The following is a 13,561-nucleotide window of genomic DNA, read 5'->3' on the forward strand; positions in this document are numbered from 1 at the left end:
ACACCAACCCAAAACTAAATTTGCATGTGCTTTTTGTCTTCTTTTTATAGCACAATAGCTGGCCAGCTTTTCTACAAACCGAAAAAGACTTTCGCCATGTTTATACTTTCTCCGTCCGAAAAGCTTGTCCCTCAAATAGAATTAATGCTAGGATTACATTCATTTGAGGACAAGTTTGAGACAAGTTTTCGGAACGAAGGGGAATATATAAAAAGCAACCGCCACGAGTTATACAAAGTTCAAACAAAGAATACAACGCACACCAAACACACATAAAAGTCCCACGAATAAGGTTTTGTTGAAGACACTAGCTCAAACAAGCCCAAGGTAGACCACAATTTCATATCAATGGGCTTAACCTTTTTTAGGTGAAAATTTTCTGTTTTCCTTTTTTTTCACGAAGCCAAAAGCCATAACACCAACCCAAACTAAATTTGCATGTGCTTTTTGTCTCCTTTTTATAGCACAATAGCTGGCCAGCTTCTACAAACCGAAAAAGACTTTCGCCATGTTTTATACTTTCTCCCGTCCGAAAAAGCTTGTCCCTCAAATAGATTAATGCTAGATACATTCATTTGAGGGACAAGTTTGAGACAAGTTTTTCGGACGAAGGGAATATATAAAAGCAAACCGCCACGAGTTATACAAAGTTCAAACAAAAGAATACAAACGCACACCCAAACACACATAAAAGTCCCACGAATAAGGTTTTGTTGAAGACACTAGCTCAAAAAGCCAAGGTAGACCACCAATTTCATATCAATGGGCTTAACCTTTTTTAGGTGAAAATTTTCTGTTTTCCTTTTTCACGAAGCCAAAGCCATAACACCAACCAAACTAAATTTTGCATGTTGCTTTTTGTTCTCCTTTTTATAGCACAATAGCTGGCCAGCTTCTACAAACCGAAAAAGACTTTCGCCATGTTTTATACTTTCTCCGTCCGAAAAAGCTTGTCCCTCAAATAGATTAATGCTAGATACATTCATTTGAGGGACAAGTTTGAGACAAGTTTTTCGGACGAAGGGAATATATAAAAGCAAACCGCCACGAGTTATACAAAGTTCAAACAAAGAATACAAACGCACACCCAAACACACATAAAAGTCCCACGAATAAGGTTTTGTTGAAGGCACTAGCTCAACAAGCCCAAGGTAGACCACAATTTCATATCAATGGGCTTAACCTTTTTTAGGTGAAAATTTTCTGTTTTCCTTTTTTTCACGAAGCCAAAAGCCATAACACCAACCCAAACTAAATTTGCATGTGCTTTTTGTCTCCTTTTTATAGCACAATAGCTGGCCAGCTTCTACAAACCGAAAAAGACTTTCGCCATGTTTTATACTTTCTTCGTCCGAAAAAGCTTGTCCCTCAAATAGATTAATGCTAGATACATTCATTTGAGGGACAAGTTTGAGACAAGTTTTTCGGACGAAGGGAATATATAAAAGCAAACCGCCACGAGTTATACAAAGTTCAAACAGAGAATACAAACGCACACCCAAACACACATAAAAGTCCCACGAATAAGGTTTTGTTGAAGGCACTAGCTCAACAAGCCCAAGGTAGACCACAATTTCATATCAATGGGCTTAACCTTTTTAGGTGAAGGTGAACAAGACCATTATTTATATCTTAATGTAGGGGACATACAAAGATTGTTTGGTGGGATTAACCAGCCAAACATAATGACCAACTTCCATAGTAGTGGCCACTTGAGATAGCCTATGAGCCGGGCGAGAGGTTGTTTTGATCCCGAGCTCATGTAAGCTTGGAAGAACAGTTAAATCACATAAATTAGAAGAAAAAAATCAGAGTTTTTTGTGCCAAACATTGATAAGTGTTTTGACTACTTGTAAAATTTCATCACGGGATGACATACACGGAAAAGGTGGCAAAAAACACAATCAATGCTCTAAAAGGTTAGTTTCAAAAGCATTTTCGAGCATCATTTTTTCCACATCTTCCACGAATGTCATTCATGATGTAGCTTTGCAAGCAATAACAATATTTGTCTATGTTTTGCGCAAAAAAAGATTCAGAACTTCTTGAATATTTCCCTCCTTTTAATTTTACTATTCACCCAAGCTCTCATGAGCTCGGGATCAAAACAACACTTTTGCTATGAGCCTCCTTATTACAAGTGCGTCGTTCATGGCCAATATTAACTACTGTCAGACAGTTAGTTGCCATGCATAGCTTGTCCAGCATAAGATCTTCTCCCATAAGCCTCTAGGGTTGACGTAGTCGTCACCCCTTCGAAAACCACTACTGATGAACCCAAGTAGGCGCCCAGGTCATTTTGGTGTGATGCAGTGGAGGATGGTCGAGACCCGGTGAGGAAGGGGGCCAGATGTAGCTGGGTGGAGTTTCGAAACGAGGTGCACAATGCCACATCGGCAAAAACGCTTGCCAAAACCACTAGAATCAGGGTTATGGGTGATTCACATGGTTTTGGAAAGATGGAGGTTAAATACCATGTTTTAGACCTCAGGGGGTAAAATAGCCGATTTATGTACCCCAGGGGTTATGTGGACTTCTTTCTCGACGCTGACATGCCTCCTGCTCAATGCAGGTGAACGCCATGGAGCTCGCCATGTCCAACATGGACATGCCAAAGAATGTCCTTGCCCAACCTGCATTGCACGGGGTTTCCACTACAATAACGAGGGAAGGAGGGCTGACATGACCTGGGCTCCTGAGAGTGGTGATCGTAGCCGCACAGGAGCGGCACTGAAATTCCCAATTTAGCGCGGCATAAGTGGTATTTCAGATTTTTGGCACCCTTGAAACCAAGAATTGTTGCCACATCGTGGAATCGGTTTGGATGCCGAGTAATTAGATTCTTCTACTTCAAAATTTGTGGAATCTATTGATCACTGTTGAGTGCCTGCCACGCGTATTCTATGCACTGTGGAGTATGAGCAGTAATAGTTGGGGGTGAGCAATATGGTCTAGGAACAAAAAGAAGGAGATCTATGTATTTTCGCTGATGAATTGACATTTTGATCATGGGACGACAATTTGAAGCAATGCCACGGTGCTTTTTTTTCTTGCAACGAATGCCATGGTTCAAACAGTTTGCTACTCGAAGCTGACAAAAATGACTGAGATTGCTCTGAGAAGCAAAAATGGCAAGCAGTGGTCGTGCCGGAGTGGTTATCGGGCATGACTAGAAATCATGTGGGCTTTGCCCGCGCAGGTTCGAATCCTGCCGACCACGCTTCAAACTTTTATGCTTATATCCCCCTTTTTTTCTCTCTCTCTATGCTTTTCTGTTTTGGAAGCATGTCCACATTTTTTTACTAACTGGAGTTGTTGTTTGCCCAAGATCAGTTGTCATGCATATTGTTTACCCCAAAAAGTTGTGCGGAGAATAGCCCCAAAAAACTCAGAAGTTACACACCAGTGACATGAATGACCAGAAACTGATCAGGAACAGGCAAGGAAATGCGTACCTATAATGTCCACATTTTTTTACTAACTGGAGTTGTTGTTTGCCCAAGATCAGTTGTCATGCATATTGTTTACCCCAAAAAGTTGTGCAGAGAATAGCCCCAAAAAACTCAGAAGTTACACACCAGTGACATGAATGACCAGAAACTGATCAGGAACAGGCAAGGAAATGCGTACCTATAATGTCCACATTTTTTTACTAACTGGAGTTGTTGTTTGCCCAAGATCAGTTGTCATGCATATTGTTTACCCCAAAAAGTTGTGCAGAGAATAGCCCCAAAAAACTCAGAAGTTACACACCAGTGACATGAATGACCAGAGACTGATCAGGAACAGGCAAGGAAATGCGTACCTATAACACTTGACAAGAGAAGACCTCAAAAGATTTCACAAAAAATATAAACTGGTCAGGAACAGGCAATGAGAGACTCAGGATGAACAGCAAAAATAAACAAGAATCAACTTCACTGGGACTTCAGCCCGTATGAGTTTTACTGCAAGTGAAGACGATTGTTCACACCACTGCTAGGAGTGACCACAACAGTCTAGTATCCGTAATCGACCAATTCGTTAACATATGACTGAACCACCTTTTATGTTAACATAATGTTACAACTCATGTTTCAGAGGTAGTATTGCACTTTTTTTCCATATCAGCCAAGTTTGAACTGCTACTTTGTTTACCTAGGAAACATTTTTTTTTAGACGTGGGGCAAAAGATTTGCCCCTTTTCATTAATTAAGAGAGAAGAAGTCTGACGAAGTTACAAGTTAAAGCATACAATAATCTTATTTATGGCTTTTCCTCACGAGGCCGAAAGTGGGATTGGTCTCACCGCGCCCTGTATGCGACGGAATGCAGTGCTGATCCTTTCTTTCAGTGCAGCATTTTCACACTCGACATCACCACTCCTCCCGTCCAAATGCGCGACGTCTCCATCCACGGATATAACAAGCTTCCCTTCCTCTGCGACTTTGACATCACCGAAAAGCGACACCATGAGAGCATATACTACCTTCTGCACCACCTTCTCCATTTCTTCTTCTGTCTTTGCTGCTGCTTCGATCGGAACAGCCTTTGGGCCTTCACGGCCTATGTTCAAGATCGTGGCCACCACAGAATCGGACACCATGTCACTTACGGAATCAGAGGACCACTGCAGCGTAACATAGCTTTCTGATTCCAGGCGAATGGTCACCCTCTCGTGAACAATCAAAGTTGGAACATCAGGTTCTTCGGTTGATGATTCCACACTCTCGTATATCTGCTTCAGCCTGTACTTGATCACTTCAAAAGAACCAGAATACGGGACGGAGATCCGCTGAGTAATGTTAGTAGTAGATAACTGTGTGTACACACGGAGATCCTCAGGGGCCCCAAAAAACTCAGAAGTTACACACCAGTGACATGAATGACCAGAAACTGATCAGGAACAGGCAAGGAAATGCGTACCTATAACACTTGACAAGAGAAGACCTCAAAAGATTGCACAAAAAAAATAAACTGGTCAGGAACAGGCAATGAGAGACTCAGGATGAACAGCAAAAATAAACAAGAATCAACTTCACTGGGACTTCAGCCCGTATGAGTTTTACTGCAAGTGAAGACGATTGTTCACACCACTGCTAGGAGTGACCACAACAGTCTAGTATCCGTAATCGACCAATTCGTTAACATATGACTGAACCACCTTTTATGTTAACATAATGTTACAACTCATGTTTCAGAGGCAGTATTGCACTTTTTTTCCATATCAGCCAAGTTTGAACTGCTACTTTGTTTACCTAGGAAGCATTTTTTTTTAGACGTGGGGCAAAAGATTTGCCCCTTTTCATTAATTAAGAGAGAAGAAGTCTGACGAAGTTACAAGTTAAAGCATACAATAATCTTATTTATGGCTTTTCCTCACGAGGCCGAAAGTGGGATTGGTCTCACCGCGCCCTGTATGCGACGGAATGCAGTGCTGATCCTTTCTTTCAGTGCAGCATTTTCACACTCGACATCACCACTCCTCCCGTCCAAATGCGCGACGTCTCCATCCACGGATATAACAAGCTTCCCTTCCTCTGCGACTTTGACATCACCGAAAAGCGACACCATGAGAGCATATACTACCTTCTGCACCACCTTCTCCATTTCTTCTTCTGTCTTTGCTGCTGCTTCGATCGGAACAGCCTTTGGGCCTTCACGGCCTATGTTCAAGATCGTGGCCACCACAGAATCGGACACCATGTCACTTACGGAATCAGAGGACCACTGCAGCGTAACATAGCTTTCTGATTCCAGGCGAATGGTCACCCTCTCGTGAACAATCAAAGTTGGAACATCAGGTTCTTCGGTTGATGATTCCACACTCTCGTATATCTGCTTCAGCCTGTACTTGATCACTTCAAAAGAACCAGAATACGGGACGGAGATCCGCTGAGTAATGTTAGTAGTAGATAACTGTGTGTACACACGGAGATCCTCAGGGGCCATAATCTGATACGTGAAGCCCTTCTTCACGAGTAAGCCGCTAACTGATTCTCCCACTTCTGGTACCTTTGCTGCCAATCTGCCAATTGTCTTGGCCATTTTCTCAGAGCTGAAATACATCTCCACTGATTGGCAATTCTTGGGAGACACGATTTTTGTGTTTGTTCCATCAAACTGAGTAATAAGCTTCTGTTTAAGCCTCCCCGTCTCATTTGCTTCTCCGTGCACAAGAATAATGTTGGGTGGGCGAAGCTCGTCCAAGAAGCCGCTCGTCTGTAGGAAATCAGCATGAGCAGAAAAGGAGATGTAGAAGATCTGCATATGAAGGGGAGCAGTGAGCCCATTCGCTAACGTCACTTCTCTCGGCTCGCTGATAATGGCCTTCGCAAGGGAACCTTCTACGGCAAAACCTGGAATAACACATGTGTTCTTCTTATCTGTGCACCACTTGTCAAAGAGCTGCCTGGAGAGGCCACTTTGGAGACTACCTGGACTTGCCATCACCACTGACGGACCCACATCATGGAAGTTGTCTATGCTATTCAAAGGCTCAATATGCTTGAAATGGAAGGGATTGGATTGTGCAAACTGGTTCCTAATCCTTTCATTCATGGAGTTTATGTATGTCTGGTAGACAGCCATGCATTTCTTCGCAAGAGGGGAGGCGTAATAGATTGGAATCTTATGGAGCTCTGGGTGGTTAGACCAATACTCATCCAGGATAAGCAACAGTTCCTGTGCTCTACCAAGAGCGTATGCTGGGATAAGAACACGCCCCCCTTGAGAAACTGTGTTGTGGATGGCATCAGTGAAGCGCTTCTCTCTGATATGACGAGGTTGGTGTTGCTGCACACCATAAGTTGACTCGATAATGCAAATATCAGGGGAGAACTGGGGGACCTCAGCAGCTTTCAGGTGCCGGTCTTCTTCACGGGAGTAGTCACCAGTGTAAAGAATGCGAACACCGGCAATATCCACCATGAACATGGCAGCACCAAGTACATGGCCAGCGGTATAGCACCAGAAGCGTATGCCATTAACTTCCAGTGTCTGGTGGAAGTCTATGACCTGCATCACAATTATATGTTAATACAATCTCCATTCTCCCTGTGGTAAATTAAGACTTGCAATCCTCACAAGCAGAATCAGGCCTTAGCTGCAAGTGAAAGAGTCCTTCTGTTTGGAAGCAATGCCCAGATAAATACAGGGTTCTCAATTTTACCAACAGCCCAGTGGCCTTTAAATGTTTTGACTTTTCAGAATTGTACGGACACATATAAGAATTCCAAAGGCGGGAAGCAGGAGCTAGCGACATGGGGAAAACTGAATCTAAGTTCACTTTAAAATATCAACCAGAACAACTCCAGCTACCAAAAGAACAGAGTTTGACTGAATTTGTAGGAAAAACTATCAAGAACTACGATACCAAATTAATATCATTGGATACACAACAAAAATATATTTTCGTATTATATCTATTTAGTATTGTAGTTGTTGATGATTTTTCGTACAAACATGGTCAAACTATGCACCATTTGAGTTTGACCTCGACAAAATTTATATGACTTCGTTTCAGAGACAGAGGGGAGTAGTATCTTTGTGTGTTCTTCTTTTTTCCCCTAAAATAGTGTGTCGAATTTTCTATCGACCAGGCATTATCGATCATCATCTTATTAGCAACAGGCATCTCAGACCAAACGAAATGGATCAATTCATTCACATTTGTTCCATTTACACATGCCGGAAACAAAGAGATGAGCGAAAACAAGGTAGTACCTCGATCTTGTCCATGGAACGGATGATGTCCTGCTCGTCAAACAGCATGTCCTCCACGGAAACCTTGCTGACCTTGACGTAATCCGAGAGCAGCAGCCTGTAGATGGCCTTGGTGGCGTGGGTCATGAACACGCGGCCCTTGAACGTCGTCTGCAAACAAAAACAGAGCAGAGCAGAGCAAATTCAGGCACCAAACAGCATAACAACATCGACCCCCGCCGAACCGAAGTTAAGAGTTCCAACGTGATTACCTACCTTCTCGAGGAAGTAGGGCAGCGAGGCGGCGTGGTCCAGGTGGAAGCTGCAATTTCAATCCAAGGCCGGAAATCAGGCGGTAGGGAAACGCCAAGATGCGGAGGTGGGGATGGAGGAGGTGCGGCTGCTTACTGGGTGACGAGGAGGACGTCGATGGCGGAGGGGTCGATCTCGTCGAAGTAGGGCAGCGCCGCCATGCCGGAGTAGGCCGGGTGGATGCCGCAGTCGAACTGGGCACCAGCGAAGATCCAGTCAGTGGGATTCCCCGAGAACAAGGAGAGCTAAGCGGCGAGAGGGAGGAGGGGTTTGGATGCGAACCAGGACGGTGCGGCCCTTGAAGGACATGTGGACGCAGGAGCGGCCGACCTCGCCGCCGGCGCCCAGTGGCGTGATCACCATGTGGTCGCCCTCCCGCCCGCCCGACGCCGGCCGCTTCCCCGCCGGCGGCGCCATCGCCACGGATGCCATCTTTTTTTCTCTTTTCCCCGTTGCTTATGACAGAGAGAGAAGAGAGAGAGAGAGTAGAGCTTTCGGTATCAGTGGCTTCCCTATTTCCCGAAGGGATTCGTTTTTCTTGTTTTTTAGTAAGATGTTTCTTTTTTTACCCGCAAATTTTAACATGTTCCCTCTTATATCCTCTTTTTACATGAGAGATAAGAGTAGATAGTAAATTTAAACGGTTGACTTCATTAAGCAGTGGATCCGAGTAACTCTTTCCTTCTTTTACCATTTATGTGAAAAGTGAAGGTAAGAGAAAGCATGTCAAAATTGCTTTTTTTACTACTTTTCAGTAAGTTTTACCTGATTGTCATTTGTAATCCTAAGATTTTGCTGTGTACATCATCTAGCCGCGCCACACATTTGTTGACCGTGTTCCTATCTTCTTGCTCACTTCCTTCGTGACCGCCCCACCGCTATCCGCGCGCATAAAAGGGTTTGCTCCTATCGCCGATCCTTGTGCTCGGCTCCCAATTATGACTGACGTCTACATCGGGCATCTCCAGCCGCGTCTTTAGGAAGGTCTTTTCAGACGTTTTTTTTTACGCCGGCGTCGAAAAATTAGCCCAGTCACGTCTCAAGAACTCGATTTTCGCCGGCTTGAGCCGAAAACAGCGCCGGCGGACCCAGGCCGAACCCGGCGCGCTGGGGGGCGCCCGGGGGCGAACTGTTTTGGCGCGAAACAGCCGCGGGCCCGCCGCGTCAGGGACACGGCTCTCTTCTCGCCCCTTCGTCGTCCTCATCGCCTCGTTTCCCGCGGCGAATCAATGCCAAAACTGCCGCGCTGCCGCGCCGGTCAGCCTGCGCCATTGATGCCTCACGGGCGGCGCAGTGAAGACCGGATGACGCGCGTCCCTCGCCCTCCCTCGCCCGCCACGCGTACTCACGGCGGCTCGCGCACGGGCGGCGCCTCGGCCTATATAAGACGCGCCCCAGCGCACTCGGCGACTCGCACTCTCTCGTCGTCGTCGTTCCTCCCTCTTCTCTCTCTCGCCGTCTCCAGTTCATCATACCCATGACCGAGCGCTTTCCAGGCGACGGCGCGGCGGCGAACGGCTTCGGCCGCCGCCATCTTCACGAGAACGAGGCTCGCCTCCTTTTCGAGGCCGAGTACCCGGTCCCGCCGGACATGCGGGTGCCCGGGGCGTGGAGGATCAGCGCTGGCGGCGTGCCGGTGCCCCCGGTACCCACCGGCACGGCGCGGCGTGCCGAGATCGCACGCATCTGCTCGTCCCTGCCGCGTGCGGCGAGGGAGGGGCCACGGTACGTCCCCGACAGCCCGCTCTGGGAGCCTTATTTCCGCCGCCGTCACGCCGAGCAGCTCGAGGCCACCAATGGCGTCGAGCCCTCCGGCAGGCTCAACGCCGTCGGCCGGCGTCGGTGATGGGGCGTGCCCGGACGCACGTTGGAGGCCGTCCTCGAGTACATCGAGGGTAGCAACACGCCGCGCCTCGAGTACCCCACTCCTCCGTCCTTCCCACGCAGCTGGGGAAGCTCTTGGACCCCGAGGCGCATGGAGACCGGGGGGTCCTCCTCCTCGTCCGGCGGCTCCCCCTGCCTCCACCTCCGCCCCGTCAAGCCGGAGCCCCAGGGCACGCCTGTCAGCGCGCGCACCCGCAGCTCCGGCGTCCGCATCGGCGACAACGCCTCCCCCACCGGCCGCTTCGTCCTCGTTGAGCCCAAGCCGGAGCCCGGCCTCCCCGCGGAGTACGAGGAGATAGCCCGGCGTGGCTTCTCCGACGAGGACGCCCTGCGGTGGGCGCGGGACGACTACCTCCGCAACGAGATGGTCCGGCAGCGCCGGGCCCTGGAGGAGATCGCCGCCCGCAAGCGTGGGCGCGAGGACAAGCACGACGTCGTGGTCCTCGACAGCGACGACGACGACGACGCCCCCGGACCGTCCAACCCGCCGCGCCAACCGGGGGAGGGATGCAGTAGGGACGGTGGAGGCGTCGGCGGGGGCGACGACGACGGCGGTGACTACACGCGGTTCTACAGTCTCCTCGGCATGTAGAACCGCGTGGGCGGGCGGCGAGGGAGACGGCGGGGTAGCCCGCGGTAGTTTTTCCTTTTTTATAAAATATGTTTAAATTTAAACAAACTCAAACATGTTTGCATTGTGTTTGCGCCGAATTTAAACATTTTAAAAATCCGTGGAAGGCCGCGACTGGAAGGCATCACGCCCCCAATGTGCGATTTAGCGTCGGTGCGCCCCAGGGGCCAACGGCTGGAGATGCCCTTAGCTCGTCGGCGGCGTGTGCCTCGCCATAAGCCACCGCCAGGTCCACATCCCACCTCCCGGCGTATGGGAGTCCGTGTGAAGGCCACGACCGACGCGTGCCGGCAGAAAACTTTAGCCTTGTTGGCGTGTTGCCCCCATCGCCGTTGTCTGTGTCCTCACCATCCACGTTGCATCGCTATTGCGTCAACGGTAGGAGGGTGAGAGCATGACAGGTACCTCCTTCTAGGTCTCTTGGTTGTGTGTCCTGCCACCAGTCTCTCAGACCCGATCCAGCCTCCTTTGTACCCCATGACACCGACGGCTCCTCCGAACCACAGCTCTGTGCCTCCCTGGTTTGGGTCCAATGACTATCTTTTGTTTCCCCGATCTCAACTTTGGTAACCTTTCTTCATGTGTGCGCCCCCATGTGATTTTTTTTTTGTTTGCTGCTTGATTCCACTGACATGATGACGTTGAAAGTTAATTGACCTGTCAGGCATTACAATTAGTGACAGTATGTCTTTTTTTCTTTGTAATGGTTTGCAGACAAAAAATATGCAACATGCTACACAAAGCAGAACATAGTAATGATAAAAGCCAATTGAGCAGAAGATAAGCAACTCTGGTAAGTAGGCATTCAAAAAGAAAAATGCTTAATCGATCATCTCTTGCTTATTGCAGTAACTAAATTGGTGACGAAGTAGGTATTTAGCAGCTACTCGATGTTATTTACAACTAACATATATGTGTATTGAAAAAGCTAGGGAAAATTCGTTTTGGAAATTCCGAAAAAAGCTAGGGAAAATAAAAAATGATTTTTTTCTGGAATTTGAGTTTCTGGATTTTTTTTGGAAATTCGTTTTTTTATTTTCCGTGTTTTTCGAAAATTGGATTTCTTATTTCTTTTTCTGGATTTTCTTCGATTTTACAGGTTGCTTCCTTGGAATTTTTGCACTTTTTTGCTGATGTGGCATGCTGACTGGACCTGTTGACTGGTCAAAACCGGTCAACCAGGTCAAAACCGGTCAACAGAGAGGGGAAGGTTGAATCTTGACCGGTTTTGAGAGTTGGGGGTTGTAATTTAGATGGTATTAGAGTTCGGGTTTGTAAATTAGACTAGGGCAAAAATTGAGGGTTGAAATATGCACTTCTCTCAAAAATGTATGTCTGGACCACCGAACGGATCGATGTAGACCCGCATTGGATGAGAAAGCACATTCGAACTGCTCGAAAGATCGGGAGATGCCCTTAGTCGCATTCTTCATCAAATTGTTGTCGAAGCTGGCCAGCCACCGTGTGTTGTAAAAAGGGAGGAAAAACACATGTAAATTCTGTTTGTGTTGGTTCTTTTGTTCCCTCCTAAAATATTGAGCAAGTACAGATCTGAGGTCGTAATGGTCGAAGCATGTGGCATTCGGCTTGGCAACATCGATTTTCCCTGCAGTATTTCGAAGGGAAATGTTAAGAAAAAAAATAAAACATAAAAAAAGCGTGGTCGGCAGGATTCGAAATAGACTAGGGCAAAAATTAAGGGTTGAAATATGCACTTCTCTCAAAAATGTATGTCTGGACCACCGAACGGATCGATGTAGACCCGCATTGGATGAGAAAGCACATTCGAACTGCTCGAAAGATCGGGAGATGCCCTTAGTCGCATTCTTCATCAAATTGTTGTCGAAGCTGCAGCCACCGTGTGTTGTAAAAAGGGAGGAAAAACACATGTAATTTTTGTTTGGGTTGGTTCTTTTGTTCCCTCCTAAAATATTGAGCAAGTACAGATCTGAGGTCGTAATGGTCGAAGCATGTGGCATTCGGCTTGGCAACATCGATTTTCCCTGCAGTATTTCGAAGGGAAATGTTAAGAAAAAAAATAAAACATAAAAAAAGCGTGGTCGGCAGGATTCGAAATAGATTAGGGCAAAAATTGAGGGTTGAAATATGCACTTCTCTCAAAAATGTATGTCTGGACCACCGAACGGATCGATGTAGACCCGCATTGGATGAGAAAGCACATTTGAACTGCTCGAAAGATCGGGAGATGCCCTTAGTCGCATTCTTCATCAAATTGTTGTCGAAGCTGGCCAGCCACCGCGTGTTGTAAAAAGGGAGGAAAAACACATGTAAATTCTGTTTGGGTTGGTTCTTTTGTTCCCTCCTAAAATATTGAGCAAGTACAGATCTGAGGTCGTAATGGTCGAAGCATGTGGCATTCGGTTTGGCAACATTGATTTTCCCTGCAGCATTTCGAAGGGAAATGTTAAGAAAAAAATAAAACATAAAAAAAGCGTGGTCGGCAGGATTCGAAATAGACTAGGGCAAAAATTAAGGGTTGAAATATGCACTTCTCTCAAAAATGTATGTCTGGACCACCGAACGGATCGATGTAGACCTGCATTGGATGAGAAAGCACATTCGAACTGCTCGAAAGATCGGAGATGCCCTTAGTCGCATTCTCATCAAATTGTTGTCGAAAGCTGGCCAGCCACCGTGTGTTGTAAAAAGGGAGGAAACACATGTAAATTCTGTTTGGGTTGGTTCTTTTGTTCCCTCCTAAATATTGAGGCAGTACAGATCTGAGGTCGTAATGGTCGAAGCATGTGGCATTCGGGCTTGGCAACATCGATTTTCCCTGCAGTATTTCGAAGGGAAATGTTAAGAAAAAAATAAAACATAAAAAAAGTGTGGTCGGCAGGATTCGAAATAGATTAGGGCAAAAATTGAGGGTTGAAATATGCACTTCTCTCAAAAATGTATGTCTGGACCACCGAACGGATCGATGTAGACCCGCATTGGATGAGAAAGCACATTCGAACTGCTCGAAAGATCGGGAGATGCCCTTAGTCGCATTCTTCATCAATTGTTGTCGAAGCTGGCCAGCCACCG

The 13,561-nt window shown here is 46.8% G+C and overlaps 1 protein-coding gene and 1 non-coding gene across 4 annotated transcripts; one reads left to right on the forward strand and one right to left on the reverse strand.

Annotated features, from left to right (window-relative positions):
* The first annotated feature begins 3,138 nt into the window (after positions 1–3,138).
* TRNAS-AGA lies at positions 3,139–3,220 on the forward strand. Its single transcript has one exon. It is a non-coding gene; the product is annotated as a tRNA-Ser (tRNA).
* Positions 3,221–3,890: 670 nt separating this feature from the next.
* Positions 3,891–8,468, reverse strand: LOC125510400 (cleavage and polyadenylation specificity factor subunit 3-I). 3 transcript variants are annotated; one of them, XM_048675566.1, is made up of 6 exons: positions 8,278–8,468; positions 8,092–8,189; positions 7,960–8,005; positions 7,705–7,854; positions 5,920–6,996; positions 3,891–4,819 (listed from the first exon to the last, which is right to left on the reverse strand). In XM_048675566.1, exons 1-6 carry the CDS (start codon positions 8,425–8,427, stop codon positions 4,259–4,261), a joined length of 2,082 nt encoding a protein of 693 aa, XP_048531523.1. In that variant the 5' UTR covers positions 8,428–8,468; the 3' UTR covers positions 3,891–4,258. The 3 variants fall into 3 exon arrangements, with proteins under 3 accessions (XP_048531523.1, XP_048531522.1, XP_048531521.1); XM_048675565.1 differs by having other exon boundaries at positions 3,891–4,752; positions 5,853–6,996; XM_048675564.1 differs by lacking the exon at positions 3,891–4,819 and having other exon boundaries at positions 5,103–6,996.
* Positions 8,469–13,561: the final 5,093 nt, after the last annotated feature.

This window comes from Triticum urartu, chromosome 5 (assembly GCF_003073215.2).
Source record: "Triticum urartu cultivar G1812 chromosome 5, Tu2.1, whole genome shotgun sequence".
NCBI lineage: Eukaryota > Viridiplantae > Streptophyta > Magnoliopsida > Poales > Poaceae > Triticum > Triticum urartu.

What these genes read in the sequence shown, in the direction of transcription:
- LOC125510400 (XM_048675566.1), bottom strand. Translation starts at nt 8,427, where the DNA reads ATGGCATCCGTGGCGATGGCGCCGCCGGCGGGGAAGCGGCCGGCGTCG. An exon ending in TCAAGGGCCGCACCGTCCTG is followed by an intron (nt 8,190 to 8,277) that starts GTTCGCATCCAA and finishes GCTGGTGCCCAG; the next exon opens with TTCGACTGCGGCATCCACCC. An exon ending in ATCAGATTATGGCCCCTGAG is followed by an intron (nt 4,820 to 5,919) that starts GATCTCCGTGTG and finishes GGGGCCCCTGAG; the next exon opens with GATCTCCGTGTGTACACACA.